Source organism: Sinocyclocheilus grahami, unplaced genomic scaffold (assembly GCF_001515645.1).
Source record: "Sinocyclocheilus grahami isolate Dianchi unplaced genomic scaffold, SAMN03320097.WGS_v1.1 scaffold813.1, whole genome shotgun sequence".
Taxonomy (NCBI): Eukaryota; Metazoa; Chordata; class Actinopteri; order Cypriniformes; family Cyprinidae; genus Sinocyclocheilus; species Sinocyclocheilus grahami.
The window spans coordinates 66,536-88,815 of NW_015505992.1; the positions used below are offsets into that span (position 1 = coordinate 66,536).

General features: G+C 38.8%; 1 protein-coding gene across 1 annotated transcript in view; it reads left to right on the forward strand.

Annotated features, from left to right (window-relative positions):
• The window catches only part of LOC107562221 (tensin-1-like), a 121,738-nt gene that overhangs the window by 55,868 nt on the left and 43,590 nt on the right, over positions 1 to 22,280 (forward strand). The window contains exon 2 of the mRNA XM_016246827.1: positions 10,607 to 10,721. Coding sequence (XP_016102313.1) covers positions 10,607 to 10,721 — 115 coding nt within the window. The remainder of the gene's footprint in view (positions 1 to 10,606; positions 10,722 to 22,280) is intronic.

Here is a 22,280-nt window from a genome sequence, read left to right on the forward strand (position 1 = left end):
GCTGAGAAAGCCATTCTTTGTGTTCTTTTTGAAGAATTTTCGGAGCCTGATGAAATCGGTATAAATATGTGTTTAATACTGCAAAATATGCTCAGTGTTACAGTCACTGCCCTTGCCGTCAAGAATAAAAGAGAACATCCCAATCGAGTGAAGGGATTTGTGGAAGCTGTGATTCCTAATTATTGTGACCCAACATTTGCCTCGCATTTCAGGATGAAAAGACAAACATTTCAGGTGAAGGATAATCCACTTTTTACCTCCGAGACTGTGTTATGATCTATATGGCCATATCATTTTTATTGTGAGTATCATTATTGCTGATCACTGTTTTTGTGCTATGTTATTGTAATATTTACCAATATATAATCACAGGAATATAGAAAAGTTTATGAAAGTGTCACTCCACAATAAAATTGCAAAATATATAAATATGTATAGTATTTTTATGTTACATTAATCAGTGTCTAGCACACCTTCCTAAGGAAAGGATATGGACCAGAAGACATTGCAATTACTAAATGATATTTAGACAGACATAAAGAAGTTCCAGATCTATACTTGTGCTCTTATTATTTCAGTTATTTTGCCTTTAACATAAATAAACATGTGCAAACAATATACTTGCTCTTATGAATTTATTTTGATGTTAATTACATTGTGTCAGCTGTCTCTTTAATACCGTGTGGTTTATATACATGTTGCTGCTGATTGGGCTGACATTTTTGACACACCCACCAAACAAGAGAAAACGTATCTCAAACCCCGTTGCACACGGTTTCCAGGAAACATGTAGTTCAAACCGGAAGCCGTAGCAAAACGTTGCACACCGGTTTGAGCTTGAACTTGCCCCAGCTGTCCCGACCTTCCGATACTGCATGACATTCGAAGCTTCAGACGTCATTAATCATGTGGTATTGTCATTTCGATACAAGCATCGGCACAGTGTATGATACAATAGTGCTTTGAAGACTGCGTCGGAGCATCGGAGCCTCGGTATCAATCGACCCATCACTAATTGTTTCTCATATGGACGTCTGTAAAATAAATTTACATATCACCTCAGTGATAAAACTCATGAATTCGGATGGCGATTTATTCACAGTGGAGGAGCGAGTTCTGTGATCCTACGAACCCGGGAACGCGCTGCTCACATGGCCAGTCACATGATTGTCTGCTGTAAATAAAATGAATTTTATTTACAAATGTATACTTATTATTGTGTAAAATGTATTATTATTATTCCAAGCATATTTTATAATATGTAATCCTATTTATTATTTGATTATTTAAATCTCCTGTTTAAAAATAGGAAAATAGACCGCTATAGTTATATATATATATATATAAAACGAGATATACGTATATCTGTTTATAATTCACATTTTAAAATTGTATTGCATACCTGCTGCTGCCATAATAAAGACCCATTTCGAATGTTTACGTGCTTTTCTTCTCTTTCTGCTCCCAGTCGCTGTGGTGGAGCAGTTATGAAATATAGTTCTTTTAAATACTTTCCAGCATTTCAGAAATAAATGTGTATGCAAATTACACTGAAGTACAATGTTACCTTACGGTGTTTGAGAGTGTTCAAATAAACACTAATCGATTTATCGATTTATTCTCCTAAACTCAGAGATGTGGATTCAGACGGCAATTAAATTACCACACGGCCTTGGTGTAAACAGTAGGCCTGGATGCGGACGGCATTAAAATCACCAACTACCCCCTGTAAATGGTGAAAATCACTTACTTCCCCCTCAGAAGCAATTACCATCCGAATAGGGCTTTAGTGTGCAATTAAATAATTTTCTCCATTATGAAATATTAAACAAATCGTTTAGTCTACATAGCCCTTTCAAGGTATAACAGATATTTGTGCTTAAAGTAATGCAATCATTTCTCTTCTAGTTTTGTTAGTCTATATGAATTATGGAGTGAGAGGGAAGCTGTCTTTAAGTTATTTTTGTTCCATTCTGCTCGTGTATAATTTAATCTGCTGGTTGCTGGTTGCACAACACAGAGTGCTCTCAGTCCAGGGGGCTCCCAAAGCCTAAGAGACAGCCAGAGTTGCAGGGCAAGCAAAAGGGACCCATCATTTCTAGCACCTCACCCTGTGGCATGAACTTCATCTCCAGGGCTGATCTGAGAGTTCACTTCACGTGCATTTCAACATGTCATTTGAGAAAACTATCGCCAGATACACACAGAAACTCAAAGGTCTTCACTACAACTCCCAAAATAAAAGTTTGGTTTAACTTGAAGAAATTATGACAGAAAAGAATGTAATTCTCAAAGTAATAAAAATAACACAGTTTATTAAAACATTATTTTTTAAGGAATATCAGACAATATCACAATTTTTCATCCATGTATTAATTTACAGTGTAAACCTCTGTTGTTTGCCAAAAATGAAAGGGACTGTTCAAATTCCGTTTGATTACATTTTAAAATAATAATAATAATAATAATAATAATCGTTTTCTACATTAATTTGATGACTACTGTGTGTGGGTTTTTTTTCGAATTACTATTCAAAACAAAATATTATGTAAACAAAACAACAAAGAGCAATCACACAAGGAGCAGAACTGTGACAGTACAGGATGGATTCTACATCTGTTAATGAATAGGCAGAGAACACAAAGAGCTTGGAGACGACTTCTGTGGCTGTGACAGGGGAAGCAGACAGCTCGGGAGGTTCCGTAGCAGAAGCGGACTCTGGGACATTCTTCTCAGCTATGGCAGAGTGTTTGGGAGTGGATGCCACTGCCTCAGTGCTGGAGGAGTCAGATCGGGAAGTGTTGCTCCACAGAGGACAATAGAAGGACCGCTGGGACCACTGGACCAGGGAGCATTATGACCACTTAGGACCTTAGGAGAAGATCCCTCCATAATGGTATCGGCCATGGGGCAGCTGATGACAGCTGCACTAAGTCTGGGAACCAAGTTTAGTTCTTCCAAAATGGGGCCACCAGGAGGACTGAGCAACCGACTTCCCTGGCCCGTCTGATGACCTGAGGAAGCAGGGCAATCACGGCGAAGGCGTACAGGCAAGAGCTGGGCCAATCGTGGACCAGCACGTCTCGCTGCATGGAGAAATAAGTTGGGCAGTGAGAAATAAGTCTTCTGAGGCAAAGAGGTCGACTTCTGCCCTCTCGAAAACAGACCAGATTTCCTGAACTGTCTGAGGATGTAGTGTCCATTCTCCTGGAGCTACATTGCCTCTGGACAGCATTTCTGTGCCAAGGTTCAGACTGCCCAGCACATGAACCGCTCTGATTGAGATGAGTTTGCTCTATGCCCAAAGTAGGATGCGTCGAGCCATCCTGTAAAGGGAATGTGACCTGAGACCACCTTCATGTTGCTGACCAGAATGTGGTGCCCCCTTAAGGCTGGCAGAAAGGTTTTCAGGGCCAGAAAAACCACCATCATCTCGAGGCAGTTGATATGAAGGCACCGCTCGAGGATTGACCAGGAGCCGAACACCGGATAGCCCTCTAAAAGGGCGCCCCAACCCTTGTTGGAGGCGTCCATCATAACTACCTCCCTCCTGGTTGGAACAGGCGAGAATCTGTCCAAGGGCCACAGCTTTGATACAGCGATGGGTCACCCTGACTTAAAACCGGCCCAGGCACCAGGCGTGGGACGGGACATGGGCTTTGAGCCAAAATTGACGAGGCCACATATGAAGCAGGCCTAGAGGAATCACAGAGGAGGCAACTGCCATTAGGCCGAGCATCCTCTGAAAAATCCTGAGGGGACGTGAAGTCCCTGGCTTGAAAGATGCTGCCAGTCGCTGAATAGCCAGGGACCATTCCGGCACAAGCCATGCCTGCATCTAGTCTATCACTGTCCCCAGAAAGACCGCTCACTGTCTGGGAGAAAAATTAATCTTGTACAGACTAATTTTCAACCTGAGGCGCTTCAGATGGCTGAGCAGCAGCGATCTGTGTGCGATTAGTTCCCGTTCTGATCTGGCTAAAACCAGCCAGTCGTCAAGGTACTTGAGGATGCAGATTCTGTCTCAGAGGAGAAAGAGCAGTGTCGATGCACTTTGTAAAAGGCCCCTCCCTTGACGCGAATCTCAAGAATGGTCTGTGGCAGAAGGTCATGTGGATGTGAAAGTATGCATATTTCAGATCCACTGTCAGAAACCAGTCCTCAGGACAAACCTGTGTGATGATCTGTTTCAAAGTTCTCTCATAAGAGAGTGATTCAGAAGTCTGAGATCTAGAATAGGTCTGAGCCCACCATCCTTCTTTGGCATGTAAGTAGCGACTGAAATGCCTGACTCGCTGTTCGCTAGAGGTACTGTTTCCACGGCACCTATTGCAAGCAATGTTTGTACTTCGGACCGAAGAACATGAGCTTCGTTGTCCCGTACAAGAGTGTGAATTATACCTCTGAAACATGGTGGCCTGCAAGCGAACTGGATGAAGTAACCTTGTAAAGTAAAGTAAAGTAAAAGTAAACTTGAAAGACAGTTATGGGCTGCCCAAGCCTTGAACCAGGTGGCAAGAGGTTCTAATTTTACAAATGGAAGTTCGCTGTACGAGGGCGGGGAATTTGCATTCACGAGAGTGAGGAGAGGAGAAATGCTTTTTTGTATGTGGGTCCACCATCAGCGGTAAAAGGATAAAACCGCTAGATGCAGACGTGGGGTGCTAATCCTCACTTGTAAAACACACTGGTGGATCAGTGTGTTGCAGGGAAAATGAAGCACGCAGGACTTATGTCGGCGTGAAATCACTCCAGCCCTATTTCTCAGCCCTGCGACTTCACAGTTTCATCCTCCGAGGCAACTGGGAGGGGAGAATGTGAGCGCGGGACGGATTGGGTCACCTTCATTGAAAAGAACGAACCGTGAGTGAAGCAGAGCGATATTCATGCTCTCATAATGAGAGTGATCCGCCAGTGAAGCGGGGACAGACTCGTGCTTCGCAGTGAAAGCAGCCTGTCTCACCGAGCACAGCCTCAGTGACGCACACACAAATATGAAGCTGTCAGCAATACAGAATCATTGGTGACAGCATTCTACTCCAATCCGCCTAGAAGGATTGAGCCGCTCGTTGTAATGAGGGACACTGATCCTTACGTGTAAAACACACCGGCGGATCAAAGTGGTTGGGGAGTGTGAACACGTGGGCTCTATGCCGGCGTGAGATCACACAACCTGTTTGCTCAGCTTCACGACTCACCATTTCTTTCTCTGAGCTCACTGAGCGAGGAGAAACAAGGGTGATGCCTTCACTGAAGAAGGCTGTCAGCGAGCGGAGAAGAGTGAAATTCATGCTCTCAGTGAGAGAATTCTGTCTCAGTGAGCACGCAGACCCTTCTGTGCCACACTCGCAGCGCAACATTTGAAACAATGTTGCTAGGAAATTTGCTCTTTTAGCACAGTTGTACAAATACCATAATTAAACTATAGTTAGTGTAGTGGTGTAGTGTGTGTAGTTTGTTTTTATTTATTTTTATATAACAGGCTAAATGTATTTATTATTAATGAATTAATTTTAATAGTAAAACCATATGGTTCATTTTTTGTTAACGGAAGTTGTAAAAGTAAGTTACCCAGCTTACATAACCTTTCACAGTTACAGTAATTTTGTATTTCGTCGGCTTAAATAACATAAAAAAGCTAAGGAATCGTATTATCAGGATGTTAAAATAAACAAAAATCTCACCTTTCAGAGCATACATTAATAAGGATGGCCCAGCCATGTTCGTCACTTACCAGATTTCCGTTGTGGTCTGTTCATATTTGCAGCGCGTTTCTGTTTTTATTTGTGTTGTGAGAATTTGCAACGCGTTTCTGTATTTGGTTGTGTTGTGAGAATTTGAAGCGTGTTTCTATATTTGGTTGTGAGAATTTGTAGCACGTATGCTGTAAAATTGATGAAGATGTTTTCTTAATTTGCAGGTGTTTTTTTCATTTGCAGTGCGTTGAGCTCTCTCGGCCACTGTAGTTTTCCCTATTTCATTAACAAAAATGGTTTCAAGCAAAGCCACAGCACTACCATTGTGTTTCTCTGAGCAGCATGCAGTAGTTATTCCAAATACTTTTAATTCAATATGATACTGATACTTTTTGTTACAATTTTAACTATACTGATCATTTCTTAAATGGGTATGTTATTTTTCAAAATAATATTCTATTTAAAAAATAATAAAAATCCTTCCATTTAAATCCAAATCACATCTACATAACATACTGGACATTAATAACAAATTTATCACAAAAGCATATATGAGCAGAATTAATACTCTTTCTACCAATAATGTAAAAATAATATTGTATTTTACAGAAATGTTGTGATTAAGTAATAATAATTTATTATAATATAAATATAAATAAAATAAAATTCATCATTGCATCTTGTATATTTTTCTACAGGTGAAAAGTAGCACCACACCTTTCTGCCGTTCTCTCCATCTATCTCAGTTTATTGCAGAAGTGCATAGGCACAGGGTTAAGTCCAGAGTAATGTTAAATGCAGCCTAATAACTGCACACATCACAAACCCATCTTTTAAGGCAAATGCTATATGTGGGTGTCATGTCATAGAATGTTTTTATTAAATTTTGTTGAATGTTAAATACAACTTCAGTCGTATTAAAACTATTTTAAGTTAATTAGAACACTGTAATTTCCACAGTTATTCAAACTGTCACTGTCACTGACTAAGATTTAAGTATGTAAAAGCTGATAGAACAAATATTGCTTCAGAATAAATTGTTTACTCCACCAAAAATCTAAGTGATGCAGTTATTTTGCAGAGATATTTTGTATGGAATATTGTCTGCTGACATGAAAAGTTCACTGTATATCATAGTAATAAATACCATTTATTACAGCATTGATATTTTGTTTTCTTTTTAATTTATACTCATTAAATATTACATATGAATGCAATAAAATGTGTATTTCCATTACAGGTTTAGGTCTTAAATTTCATATAAGGTGGTATTAAAAAGGTCTTAAAAAGTCTTAAATTTAACTTGTTCAAGTCTGCAGAAACCCTGAGAGAGGTTTTCCGCTGCTCGCTCACTCATGCGGCATAAGCAGGCCCTGTCTCAGTGCAGCGGTCAGTCGAATAAAGAGCACAGAGACGTTCCTGGCCGCTCGCTGTGACGTGATGTGCCTCGGCCACTTGCTTACTCACATAGCATGCTCCCCATGTCAAAGTGGTGATCTGACATGTATAGTAAAGGCATCCCACTTCCCCTGTGATGCAGTATAGGTAGCCCTGCCTCGTATAAGTACAAAATGCTCTGCCCGCTTGCTGTTTTCTCAACGACTATACCATTATTTTCAGTGTTCTTCCTCTATGGCCAGTGCTTTCAATGACTGTTTTCTACCCCAGCCTCAGCCTCTTGCACTGAGCCTGAGCCAGCTATGGATCTAGTAAGCTCAGTCAGGAAGTGGCGGGTTACACATACAAAGTACAGGCTGACCCGTTACAACTGTGTTATAAGCTATAAAATGCCTCAGTGTTTCAAGTGCACTATTAATGCTTACTATGTTCAGATAGTCCATATCAGGAGTGTTTCTGTATTTGCTTCAGAGGCACAGCAAACCGCTTTGCAGTCCCTATGATTGAGCAAACATTTCTGTGTACATACATGGAATGTGTGATCATGACCCCTCTTAAATGAGTGGAGCTTGCATGCTGAACAATCTGGATGAATGACTGTTCAAGTTTAATTCAGAGAGTATGTTTAACCATCACAGACTCCTGCTATCAACCAGCCAGAATACCCTTCTTAGTTGTGCTGTTTTTTCATATGGGTCCTGTTGATGTGTAGAGTACGGAACCTTGGCATTACTGTTATATTAGCAATTGCTGGTGACCACCAAGGTGAAGCAAACAGAGCTGAGAGCCACCACGGTGGAGCAGGTGAACTGTAACACGGAGCACAGAGATGTTAGAAACAGCCTCTGTGGCCATAACTGGACAGGCAGAGAGTTCAGGGATGATCTCCGTGGTCGCTACATCGCAGGCAGAGAATTCACGAATAACATCTGTGGTCACTACATGAGGCAGAGTTCAGGAACGGCCTCTTTTGCCATGACAGAGCAGGCTGAAGGTTCAGGGACTGCCTCTGTTGCCGTGACAGTACAGACAAGGGTTTATAGAGAGCCTCAGTGGCCGTGACAGGACAGGCAGAGGGTTCAGAGACGGCCTCCTTGGACGTGACAGGACGGACAGTGGGTTCAGAGACAGCCTCCTACTTTGGAGGAACTGTAGGGGATACTGCCCCCTGAGGAGGAGCATTAGTGGATGCCGCCACCTCTGGAGGAGCTGTAGAAGTGTGTGCGGCCCACAAGATGGCATCAGCCATCAGGGGCAGTGCAGCTGACAGAAGGAGGACCGAAAGACTTGAGAGCGCTGAGGCCGCGGGGATGCTGGCCACTTGCACCGACATCAATGGTGGATCCGTCACATTGGAAATAAAACATCTCAAATACCTTGGGACTGCCTTGGTAGCTTCAGGTGCAACGTTCATGAGAGCCGGAAACACTGGTGTGATGTTCATGACGGCTGAAGACTTTGACTTGGCGGCCATGATGGCTGAGGGCCCTGGCGTGGTGGCCATGACGGCTGAGGACCCTGGCATGGTGGCCATGTCGTGAAGCAGTTCTGGCATGGTGACCATGACAGGATGAGGCGCTGGAATGGCAGCCATGATGGGATGAGACTTGGGAATGGCAGACATGTCGTGAAGAGGCTCTGGAGTGGCAGCCATGACAGGACGAGGCTCTGTAGTGGAGGCCATGACACGAAGCTCTGGAATGGTGGCTATGTTGAGATCCAACTCCACCTTCCCTACAGTGAAGGAGGATCCCCAAAACTGCAGAACAATGTCAATATACTGTATGTGTCAGGGCCCAACTGGGATCTTCCTCTGGCAACTTTAGTCTAATGTCCACATCTAGTCAACATAAAAGTCCTAAACACAAGACAGGGGAACACATCTGTTTGAATATCTGTCATGAAACTTTTTTTTTTATGAGAGGTAACATTTAAATCAGGAGCGGTTCTAGGATTTTATCCACAGTGGGGCTGAGCCCTCAGACAGACCATTAGATACAAAGATAAAAATTGCCTAAATAAACGTTTAGTGATTGTGAAAAACATAATTATCTCACTAATGAGTTGATTTAAAAAAGTGCCTTATGTGTTTAAATTATTGTATACGTTTTTACTTGAGTGTTGATTGTTATATCTAAAAATAAATAGCAATTGAATTTAATAGTTTAGACTCTTGTTAATTGTTGTTAATTTTAACTTTTAATATTATAGTAATATACCAAGTGATGAGGTTCCTGGCATATTATACAGTAGCTGAGAGATTGTTTTGTTTTTTGACATGTACTTCACCTGAAAAAATATTAAAACAAACTGATATTGAATCAAATTGAGATTAAAATCTAATCTAATCAAAAGCTTGTGAATATGAATCAATTCATGAAATGTGTCAGTATCCAGCCCTAATTTTTATGTGCACAAGGAGACATAATGTGGCATTAGGGCCCACACAGAGATCTGATCTCACCAGAGTCAGTCTGACCACAAGGCTATGTGGTTGAACTATTCCATTAATTAATATTGACGCAAATTACACCAGTTTCCGGTCTTAGGGGGTAATAATAAATAATAATAATAAAATAAAAAAAAATCTACTTGATTGAAAAAGCAAAAGTTTAGCCAAAGCCAAAGTCAAAATTCAGCAGCCAGCTAATCAATTATTCATTGTCTTGAAACTTTCAATATGCATGCAGGATGGCTGAATGAAACGGTGTACTGGACTAGAATCTAAATTCCTGTTTTAATAATTGACTATGCCTGGGGTTTTTCTAATGTTCAAGAAATATTTTCTGCCATCGTGAACTTGAAAATCTTTTTTTTTAACTCCTGCTAGACCATTTGTCCAATTAATTAGAAAAAAGTAAAGACTTCAAACATTATCAAAATAATTTTAAATAAAATGGTGTTTGACCTGTTTGAGACCAACACAACTGTATGCATAGCATACACAAGATCCATTTTTGTAGATATGGCTTGTTTGCTAATGTTCTCCACACATGTGTTTGAACCGCCAATGATGCATATAAATGTACATGCCTCTCCTCAAGGTCACTATAACACACAAATATTTCCCATTCTGAATAAATGCTGTGATTGGTGAGTTAAGCAAAGTGTTATTTTAGGGAATGAGTGTCCACCCTTCTCTCTGGTTTCCACAGCCAAGGTCACCCATGCCAGGCTTTGCCGTCCTGCAATTAACGGTCTTGTCAATGTGTGACAAAAGCCATTAAGATTTAGGTAGATAGTACAGCTGGAAATGCTGAGGATCACACTTTTTATTACCTTGACCAGATGGCTTTGCGGCACAGGGACTTAATACATGTGTAGTATGTTTGTGTGTGTGGAACAGTTATGTTGACTTCCTTTATGTCATTCTAACAATGAAACAATAAAGCAATACAGGATCTACCATCACTTCAAATTATCTGTGAAATTTTTGTAAGGTTTAAAACATTGAAGCCCTTGTTCAGCTCATTGAATCCATTTTAACACTCTCTCCCTCTTTGCCCCTTTAGCCAGAAGACTTTGAGGCTGTTCATTCCCACACCTTCAAGGCTAAGACCTTTAAAAAGGCCAAGAGTTGTGCAGTATGCAAGCAGGCTTTGACGAAGGAGGGCCTGGTCTGCAAAGGTCAGTACTGCCATTAGAACAGATTCTATTAGGTTACTAATACGTTGGCGATATACAGTACTAGGCTTCAGCACCTCTCCTTGTATATCTCATCAAAAATGGTCTGTGTTAATTATATCTGGTTATCCAAGCCTGAATTTGTATATTTGATATAAAGTTTTTCTTTAAAAAATGTGAAACAAAACACCCATATTTTCTGTTAAATTTAATTATCTGTGCACAAACTATTAGCCATGCAAATGTAAAGTTACATTAGGCTGCTGTTTTACCCTACCTAGGAACTAGTGTAAAAAAAAGCCTTTTTGGATGGCAGACAAACAAGATTGAAGTGGGGTAGCTACTGGAGCTTGACCAAAACACCACAGAGCTTGACTAACTCACATCTATTACTCTTTTGTTCCTTCCATCATCGCACTGTCCTAGCCTGTTTACTCTTTTTTTCTATTAATTGACAACATTTGTGATACAGTGAAATTCACTAAAATTGATGCATAACAGAGCTTCAAACACAGCAGAACACCTAGAAACATCTGGGGCCAGATTTACTAAACATTGCAATCCTATAAAAGTGACAATGGGATTGGAATATTCTACTAACAATGTGAAAGTCTACTAACAATGTGAAAATTGAAGAATACAGACACAGCCAGTGCATTTCAATAATGACGAATAATGGAATCTAGGAAGAGCAGCGCAAATTAGCTTATGGTCCCAAATGAGCAGAGCCGATGATAATCATGTGCATGTAATGTAACAACACAGGTGCAAAATTGGTTAAGACATACTTCTTTTTGGCCATTAGATAATGGTGCAAATACCAGTAAGCTGACAACCTCAATCTTAGTAAATCACCTAATACTCTCCATCCATAAATTTTCATTTAAAAGGGAAACTCCTAGAAATGCATATGCAATAAGGTCAGCTGCAAAAACCATTGTGGGTATGCCTTTTCATTGCTAATGTTTCATTGCATGTTTTTACTAAATCCGAAATAAAGTTACCAAATAAAGTTTAACGCCAAGAGTTGTTAGTAAATCTGGTCCCTGCAGCATTAATGTAATGTACAGCATTTTTAAAGAAATTATTTTGAAACCAACAAAACAACAAATCTTTCAGGGATTAAATCTATTGTTGTTAAATTAATTTCTTTTCATAAAAATTTGCAAACAGAGGTTTTCTTACAGTATATGAGAAGATACCAAACTCCATGGTTTTAACACTGGAGAAAGCATAACAGCATAACGGTCAACTTGGATAATGTGTCAGATTTGCCTTGACATCATTGAATCACTGTTTGTGGATAACTTAGAAGTAGTGCCATAAACTGAATTGTTCATCACTTCTCTTATAAAACTTTTTTTTTTCTTGTAAAGTCCATATATAGCTCACTCCAAAATAAATATTTGTGAAACATTGAAGTTTAGCGGACAGGCTGTCAGTTCATTAAATAATAAGCTGTTTCTTTACAAAAGTTGTTTGCTCAGCATACTGATTCTTTCCTCAACATTAGGAATAGGCATGAGAACCTGCACACTCAAGTACTCAGAAGTGACAGCAATGATCAATCATGAAAATGAAAACAATCATGAAAACACTTTGATAGTGAAAATAGTTTGTCATGCCAATCGATCATATACTGTACATCACATTATGGTAAACACTTGTAATATAAAATTGTAAATTATTTGTGCTTTAATTGCCTGTGTTTTAGCACATTGAGTGCATCTCTCAACTGTCTGCTCTACCCTCAAGTCTTCTCGAAATGACAAAAGTACTTTCGGGGGATCTGGCGAAAGAACAGAGAATGGATTGCCTTTGGTAACTCTACACTCTCATGCTCTTCCATCGTCGACCAGCAAAGAACCGCGTCAACAATGCGATTCGACACCTGCTACTTCCATTGAAAGACTTTCACCACCAAACCCCTAGGGAAGTGCCTCACCTGTTAGTCAGGTTTCCTAGGGAATGGGCCGAACTACCTCCAGTGTAAACCGGTGGGGCTACTGAGAGAGTGGGGAGCTATAGTGCCTCTCTGAGTTACTCTCTACAATATTCTTATAGTTCTATGCCTGTAGGAATAATATTCTAGCAAGGAAACGTAGATGCATGTACACTTTCAGCTAAAGTGAAGGGAGGATAGAGAGGAAAGGAAAGGACGTGACGTGTGGCGTCTCATACTTGGAATTTGTGCTCTGCATTTAACCCATCCAAGTGCACACAGACAGCAGTGAACAAACCCGGGGCAGTGGGCAGCCAATGGTATTGAGGGTGGAGAGAGTGCTGGATATTCACTCCCCCCACCAACAATCACTGCTGGACCTGAGCCTCGAACCCGCGACCTTCGATTTACAAATCCGACTCGCTATCCATTAGGCCGCAGACTGAGAGTCAGCCATTAATGCAACTATGTCCACTTTTTATACTCTGTCATTCCATTACTCATCATGAACCATTAGAAAATGTGTTAACATAGTCCCACTATGTCCACACTATTTCCTCCAGGTACTGTATATACTGAAGGGGCAACAGATGAGGAAGTGGGATGCATGTGGCAGTAATGCACACTCTCTTCATCTGTACATTTGTATGTGATAACAGGGAAGCACATTGATACTACCTCAGTACTTCTTGTACTAGAGAAGGGTAACATATAGACCAGTGGGCCAAGCTCAGTCTTCCTATTCTGTAAGTGAAGTGACATGTGGCCTGGTATGGTGACTTCTGCATTTATCCCATCCAAAGTGCACACACACCGTGAACACCCGGGGAGCAGTCTTGCTCAAGGGCACCTCAGTCATGGTATTGAAGGTGGGAGAGAGTGCTGTACATTCACTCCCCCCACCTACAATCCCTGCTGGTACGAGACTCGAACCCACAACCTTTGGGTTATGAGTCCGACTCGCTAACCATTAGACCACGACTTCCCCATGTATTCCCTCATGTATCGCAAGGGAAGTACTTCTATCTTTATGAATGTGAATATATAGGAAATACATCTCCCTTCGCACTCCAAATAATGGAGAAGGTGACAGGTGAGGTAGTTGGACGTGAGTGGCAATTAATTAATTAATGGAAAGAAAACTATTTGCTCAACTGTCCCTTCACCCATCCTTAAGCCCCCTCTCCCTCCTGGGTAAATGGTCTAAGTTGACTCAGAGTGTCATTAACTCAGGCTACTGTGCTTACATACTGCATTTATTATATCTTAAGAATTCTGTTTTCAATTTTTCATCTTATCGCTGAGGGGTGTTTCTCCCTCTGGGTCTGTGAGAATGTTTTCCCTTCTCTGGCCAGGTGTGACCCTCGGGTCATGAGATCCTGAAAAACCAATGGGTCTTTTATGTTTTTACATCTGACTGGAAGATTTCTTTGTTCTGGTCTGGATATATAAGTGAAATGGCAAAACACTATTTTGGGATTCTGTAACCAGAAAACCCCCACACTGTGTATCTCTGGAGCTCTGCACTGGAACTCTCCCATGCAGCTGTGTGTTTCTCTGTCAGGTATGCATTTCTTTGTATTTTCAAATGTGTTATTGTGTTAAACATGTTGTGCTCATAGAACACACATTATAGTTGTTTGAGCTACTACATGTACATACAGACTAGTTGAGTTTATTCTTAAAACACATGATTGCTTTTTACTGTAAGTGTTATATAAAACACTTAGGTAAAAGGTTGTAGATGCTATCTGTCTTGTGTAAAATTAAAATAACTAATACTGAAATTGTTCAGAAATTTCAAATCACATGTGTGACCACGTCAAATTTGTTTGTCTCCTGTTTGGAACACTTGGGTATTTCCCATATAGCTACAGTAATCCATGTACAGGAGCATAGAATTGGCTGCAATGTGATTCACAATTGCATTATCCTTTCTGAATTGGCTTCTAATTGTTTTATTATGTAATTAGCATGATACATTTTTATCTGACAAATAAAATGTTATATTTGTTTTATTCTGAACTCTCCTGAAATCATTATGATTAGTAGATCATGTGGAGGCTGATGTTACCTCAAATCTTAGAACAAAAAATTGTAGGTTGTTAGGTCACTTCAATACAAATTGCTGAGCAAGCAGTAGGCGGCTATCTGAAAGGTATAGGTTAACCTTGCACCCTCTGACTAAGTTCGGATTGGCGAGTTTGTGATTGTGAGATCCATGTAAGGCCAACGTGAGACTCAAATGCGACATCAGGTCCTAATGAATAATTTATCAAATATCTAAATTTATGAATAACCATTATTTGTGATCAGTTTTTAATTAGAAATACAGTCTAAATTTAATGATCACTTGAAAATTCAGTGGTGTATAAAGTACCTGAAAGCCATACTCAAGTAAAAGTACAGATATCTTACCAGAAAATTACTTTGGTAGAAGTTGAAGTCACTGTTTAGAATATTACTTGAGTAAAAGTCTTAAAGTATGTGATATTTATTGTACTTAAGTACGAAAAGTATTTTTTAATCTTAAACATACTTAAGTATTAAAAAGTAAAAATACAAGTAAATGCAAAATGGAAAATGTATCTGTTTAATGTATCTCAGAGGGGACATGGATGCATTTAACCTGCAGTTACAGATGCATAAATAATGTTTTGTTTTTAACATAAAACATTGAATACTGATATTTGAAATTATTTCAAACATGAAAAAATAGTAGAAATGTGAAATTAAAACTGCCAGTAGGTGTCAGCAAGTGACTGTTAATGAGTGAGTCATTGAGATTCAACTGATTCATTCAAAAAGCTGATTCATTCAATAAGTAAACACCGTCCATTGCTCAGAGACTGTGACCTTTGGAACTATTTTCGTTGGCAAAATTGAGCAAAAACAAGAAATATTTTTTTCTAAAATGTAAGTCACTTATTGCTTTACTGAACTTGTATAAAATGATTATTAAATGTGTTATCATGCTGATATCTGCAGAAAAACGGTACTCTTTGCGTGATATAGATTGTTAACTATATTAAATTATATAAATATAAAAAGCATACAGAAGCAATTTTGCCATCTACAATTTAGAATGCCTGGAATTTTGAGTTTAAATAGACTAATAAATCAACGTGCTTGCACTCTGTGTGTGTGATTTGGTGATAGGTATAGCCTACTTGATAATGTCAGGTTGCACATCATTACAACAACACTTACCATATTATCACAGACGATGCTGTATCGCACGCCCCAGACTCGAATTGAGTGGGAAATGATTCATCCGCAGTTGTGCGCGCAGTTGTGCGCGCACTTGTTTGCACATGAGTAAAGTTGTTTTTAGGAGTCTAACTTGCAAACGCCAGACCACTGATTCGTCAAACTTGCTTTCCTGCAGTCAGTGTTCTTCTGACTTCTGACTATTTTGTAGTAAGTAACGAATATGCTTGTCTCAGAGTAAAAGTATACATTTTAATTGGGAAATGTAGTGGAGTAAAAGCAAAAGTTGGCTGAAATATAAAAACTCAAGTAAAGTACAGATACTCCCAAAAAATACTTAAGTACTGTAACAAAGTATTATTACTTCGTTACATTACACCACTGTGAAAATTGGAGTCAGATTAAACATGGAGCTAGACTAAAATTGAAACTAAATCCTGATAAATTTAGTGAACTTTTCAGAAGCACAAATATAAATACCTTCACGCATTTTAACTTCGCCCACAGCATTGAATTCATAATGTAATATGGAATTACAGAGGGAACTACCTATGAGCTTCCAAAGGGGGCGACAGATAAAGGAGTGTGTCGGAAGTGGCAGTACGTGGGAGAGGAGCATTTATGAACCGCATGGAAATGCTCAAGTCTGGAGCATTCCTCTTTCTCTCCCGACCAGTCTAACTTATGTCTAACAGTGGCATGGGTCATAATGTCCAATGAATCCTCATACGCGGATGCAAGGGAGGAAGCAGTCTCACTGGATACATCCACCTCATCTCCCATCACAACTAACTCCTCAGAGCTAGAGTGGGTCAAAAATCATGCTCTCTGCCGGATCAGTAGAGGCAGCCAATTGACGTTCACAAAGAGCTTGATTGACAGGAAATCTGACCAATCATAATGCCGAATCTGCCATTTTGTCCGACAAACAAATCAGATAGGAGGGTAAATTAACGTTGATGGACTTTAAACTTGAAAAGTTGTGTGTATTGATGTCTTTCCACGGTTGAAATAAAATGATGTTCATTCATTCATTTCATGCTTTAGGTAAATATGAAAAGACGAGAGGTTCACGTGTCGCTTGAACTGAGGCAATACAGCAATCTGTCACGACACATTAAAGAGCCACAAAACAGTATTTATTGTTTGAATTTTTTTTTAAATTACTAAATTTGAAAGCTGAGACCTTGTTTCATACCAGAAGTAACCTGCTCTGTCAGTCGGTGTGTTGTCAGTTTCCTCTTTGCTCCGCAATGTATTTTTCTCTGTGTGAGAACATGAGACTTGTCGGACATAGCAACAGTAACTAAGGAGGGCAGGTTTTTGCGAAGGGTCAGTTGCATTTCCGTATCCATAATGAGAGCATCTGAGCTAGCAATTGAAGACTGAGAAAGGGTGGTAGTGGAGGTGGGAGTGGAGCATTGAAGTTCCACATTGAAAGGGAACAAACACATTCCAATAATGTTTATTTTTCAAAAATATTGACCATGTATTATTAATAATTTAGCAGTGTTATTTTTCTTGTCATATTTGTTAACAGTATGCTGGAACATTTTACAAAAGTTAACAAAAATAAACATCTCTAATTGGCATCCAGTAAAAAAGCAGCCTTGTCAGAACCAGTAATCTTGTGGGCAAAATTCATGAACACTGTCACTCTTCGAATTAAAGTCCTGGCTTGTGGTCTTTTACCTTGTGATCCCATACCCCTCTCTCTACCACCCTGTTTCTTGTCAGTTCTCTATACTGAATAAATACCAAAAATAAATCTTAAAAAAAAAATCTGCCTCATCTCCTTGTCAGTGTACCACTATGTCTGTAACACAGAGGCAGTGGCGTTAGGATCCATGTGCAGCTTTATTAGATCACAAGGCAGGTCATACAGGCATAAATCGTCAACAGGTGTCAGACACAATGAAGGCAGGGCAGAATCGTAAACAGAGTTTGTTATAAGGGTCGAGGCAGGCGGCAGACAAACAATGGCAAGAATCAACAAGGCATCAGTCCAGATAATAAACAGGGAATCAACACAGGGAAACCGCTCAGAAATGTCTGCTAGGCAAAACAAGACTTCGCAAGGAGAGCAGGGATGGCACAGTATACTGTAAATAGACCGGGTAGATGGGGAACACCTGTGCAGGTGATTAGTCTCTGGCAAGGTGCATAGTGGGAATTGGATTCCGAGGGGATATTAGTACTCTGGTGATGGTTCCCTCTGGTGGTGATCGGAGGGAGCCACAGAGGCTGAATTTGTGACAATGTCATGCTTTTTGTGTTTATCCTCAAGGCTCCCCTTATGGGGACTGACTCTGCTACAAGTACTCTGCTACTATTTGCATATTATAGTAATCTGGATATGCCAAATGCAGCATTTATCAAATAGTTATTCAAATTCATTGCATTTACATAATTATATCCAACATTGTGTTAGGTCATGCAGAGGCTGAATTTGTGACAATGTCATGCTTTTTGTGTTTATCCTCAAGGCTCCCCTTATGGGGACTGACTCTGCTACAAGTACTCTGCTACTATTTGCATATTATAGTAATCTGGATATGCCAAATGCAGCATTTATCAAATAGTTATTAAAATTCATTGCATTTACATAATTATATCCAACATTGTGTTAGGTCATATAAATGCCTGAAACTTTTTATGGGTTATAAGGTAACCATTAGGTTACCCTCTTTTTTTGAGTCATTATTTATTTATTTATTTATTTATTTTCTACCAAAATATAAATGAAAAATATTGGCACATTTTTTCCCATTATTTCACTATGCATGTAAACACCATTACCAGCATTCTGGCATCTTATTCAGTGTGTATTCAATTTCATGTATTGTCATTTATACTTATATCAGTGTCGTTTGGAGGGCAGTGTTTTAGAAACTTTCCTTTATTTCTGTGTAGTATTAAAAGTGCACATAGTAATTTTGTACTTATAATAGTACTTAAGTTTGAAAGTTTAAAATTGTGTACTCTCAAATGAGTTAAAGGTTCCAGTCACATCTGAAGCCTATTGAAAGCAGATTTATTTTATGTGGAGCAGATCACCTTTAGGGGCTGATATCATGATCACATAACCAGCCAAACATTGTCCACTTTTTTTTTTTTTTGGCAATTCCCATTACTGGATTCTTTCTCTCCTGGAATAACCATGAAGAACCATGGCTAAATAGCACATATAATAGTTCAAATAGTGCATTTCTACAATGGCATGGTACAGTTTCTTTTTTCTTCAGTAGTAACACCATACAAAAAAAAGAATGATTATTATATATATAAATTACATATGTACATTCAGTCTAATGCTACATGACACAAGCTGATAAGTCCTTGACTTCTATTAACCAATCAATTTGTTATTATTATATTATAATATATATATATATATTATTATATTATATTATTATATTATTTATTATATTATAATATAATAAATATTATATTATACAGGGCCGTTTCTAGCCATTTTGACGCCCTAGGCGAAATCCAAATTGCCCCCACCCAAATAAATTTTATTATAATTTTTATTATTTTGATTTGAATACGTTTAGATATTATCAATGACTAGTTTTGGTCTTTATCTGTTTTCTGTTTTTGTTTTTTTATTGTTTTGTTGTTGTTGTTGTTGTTTGAAACGTTGATTTAAAGTGTCCGTTTTTTGTTGTTGTTGTGTTTTTTTTCATTATTTCAGTCAAAACTATAAAATACTTTGTTACCCCAAACTACATAAAAAAGCTTGATCAGTCACATAAAAGTAATTAGACTCTTCCTCTTTAAATGATGCAACGCTCTGCCCACTATGTGCATAGTGCATAATGGGTGCATAATGCTCCCATTAAGCGCTGTTAGAAGTGAATGAACTAATTCAGCATTTCAACACTTCTGTAAGTATGCGTTAAATTCAACAAAGCGGTTTAATAAAGGATGTATTGATCTTGTGAATTAGCAAATTTTACTATACCAATATTTATTAATTGGCCATTAAAATTTTACATATGAATATTACACAACACACTGATCTTTTAACAATGCATTTGCGTAAAAAACGCACACCTTTTGGACCAATTTTGCAGCATGATTTCTCGACTGCCACAAATATTCACTTTGTGTGTACGTTTTACTGTACCAATATTTTAAATTGGCCTTTGAACTTAGCTTTATTGCATGGTAAAAAAAAAAAAAAGTGTTACTTTGCTAAAGCACTGACAGAACCCATTGATCTAATGGTGTTGCTGAGTGCTCCAAATGCAAACTTTGCATGCAACAATCCGGCAACAATTGGTAGCACTCTGATCCAATGTCATACAGGCATTGTCAGATTGACTGTACTCTAGCCTAATGATGTTGGGGGATCCAGTGGGGGCGGCAAACATATTTCAGGGTAACCGTACCACTTTTTATCACAACCCTGCAAAAATTTAGTGCCGGTAAGTGCGCTCATTGGCGCCCCCTCCTGCTGGTGGCCCCCTAGGCGTCACATCACATCACATTTTGTTTGTTTGTTTATTTATTGATTGTTATAAAATTCTACATGGTGCTGCTGATAAGTCTTTGACCTTAACCTGCTAGCTAGTCACAATAAATACTCCATGGTGTGAGCTGACTGGTCCTTTATCCTGGTCCTTTATCTGTCAGCCATTTTTTTCTATTTTTCACTCTTTTCACTCTCACATTCAACAGTTTTGTCTTGGATAGTCATTTGATGGTAAGCTGGTCTCACTGCAGCTTGTTATGGGAGTTCTTTATCCAATACCTTCTTCCATCCCAGCACCACCTGTCTAGATCTGCTTTGGGAAATTTGGGTACTGTATGTCTATTTGTTCAACCACAGAAGTGTGTTATATGCTCACTGCAGCATATCTGTGTATGATGTGACATAGCTTTAGCTGTTAGGATATAGGCCGTAGCGTATAGGCACTCAGTCTCAGAGGCCCTCATTCTGTTTGATCTCTCACAGACAACCAGAATTCATACAACCACAATTGCTGTGTGTACATTAATGAGGAAAAAAAATTAACTTAAATGATTTTAGCAAATGGCTGCAATATAACAAAGAGTGAAAAATTTAAGGGGGTCTGAATACTTTCCGTACCCACTGTATATGGGCACATGCCCATTCAAACAGTTAATAGGAGAATACTTACTTTTACTTACTTTTACTTTTAGTCATTTAGCAGATGCTTTTATCCAAAGCGACTTACAAATAAGAAAAAGTAATTAAAACTAATAGCTAAAACTCTATAAATACTATATATATACACATTTAATAAAAATGACAAATGCATACAACAACATTTCAAAACTAAACATTTAAATGAAAACAAAAAAATAAAGCTAAAAACAATTCAAAATATTAATGATTCTAACATTAATGAGTCTTTCCATTTTGTATGTTGAAGTACTGAAATAACTCAAATTAAATAAAACTAAAACTTAATAAAAAACCTATATAGACATAATAAAAAAAACTAATACAATTACAACAAACTAAAATAGATAACTATTACAAATCAAACTACATTAGTTTATCAGTAATCCTAAAAAAATAACACTGAGCCAAACATACATGGTAAAATAACAACAACTTACTGACACATAGTAAGAAATGGTTATAAAAAACTGAAACAGAAGTGAAAAAAAGTAGTAGGAAAGAGGAGAAATAAAAAGCGATACTTATCCTTTGCCGGTGTCCCTGCCCGGTGGAGTCGCACGGTAGAGTCGATGGTCTTTACACTCTTCGGTCTTACCACGACCGCAGCTGCGACCGCTTCCGCGGTAAACTAAGCTTCTTTTTATTCGTTTAACAAAACTCAAATTGAATTCAGGTGGACACACTTTCCTGTTTATCAGAACAAATGGCCAAGTAAAGTGCACGACACTGACAAGGTACGCGATACAGTACGAGACCAAACGCGATTTCAGCAGGTCTCCACACAGTAAACAAAACAAGCGTTTTTACTTCATTCTCATCTAACCCATGCAGGTAATGACTGTATGAGCTCAACACGTTTTGTTCTTACAGCAAAATAATTTTTTCCTCCCTTCCTTTACATTTGGAAATCAAGTGCCCAGGATCCAGACAATGACAGCAACCCTGTCTGTCTCCTGGACATGCAGCAGATTTGCCATTTGATTTGAAGTGAGCGCAAATTTTCAATGAACAGGAAAAAACATATAGAAGCAGCTTTTTTAGGTATTCACCTTTTTTTAAAATCCTTGAACAAGACTAACTCCCAAAGGTTTCAGTCTTGCTATAAAGACACTAAAGTAAAGTACATCTAAGTAAGCACCCACTTCAGTTTCCCTGAAGGGAGACACAAGTTTCATGTACTTACTAATGTTAGATGCAGAATCAGTTGAGCGAGGAACAGCCTAACCTGTGTACTATGTGTGTGTATATA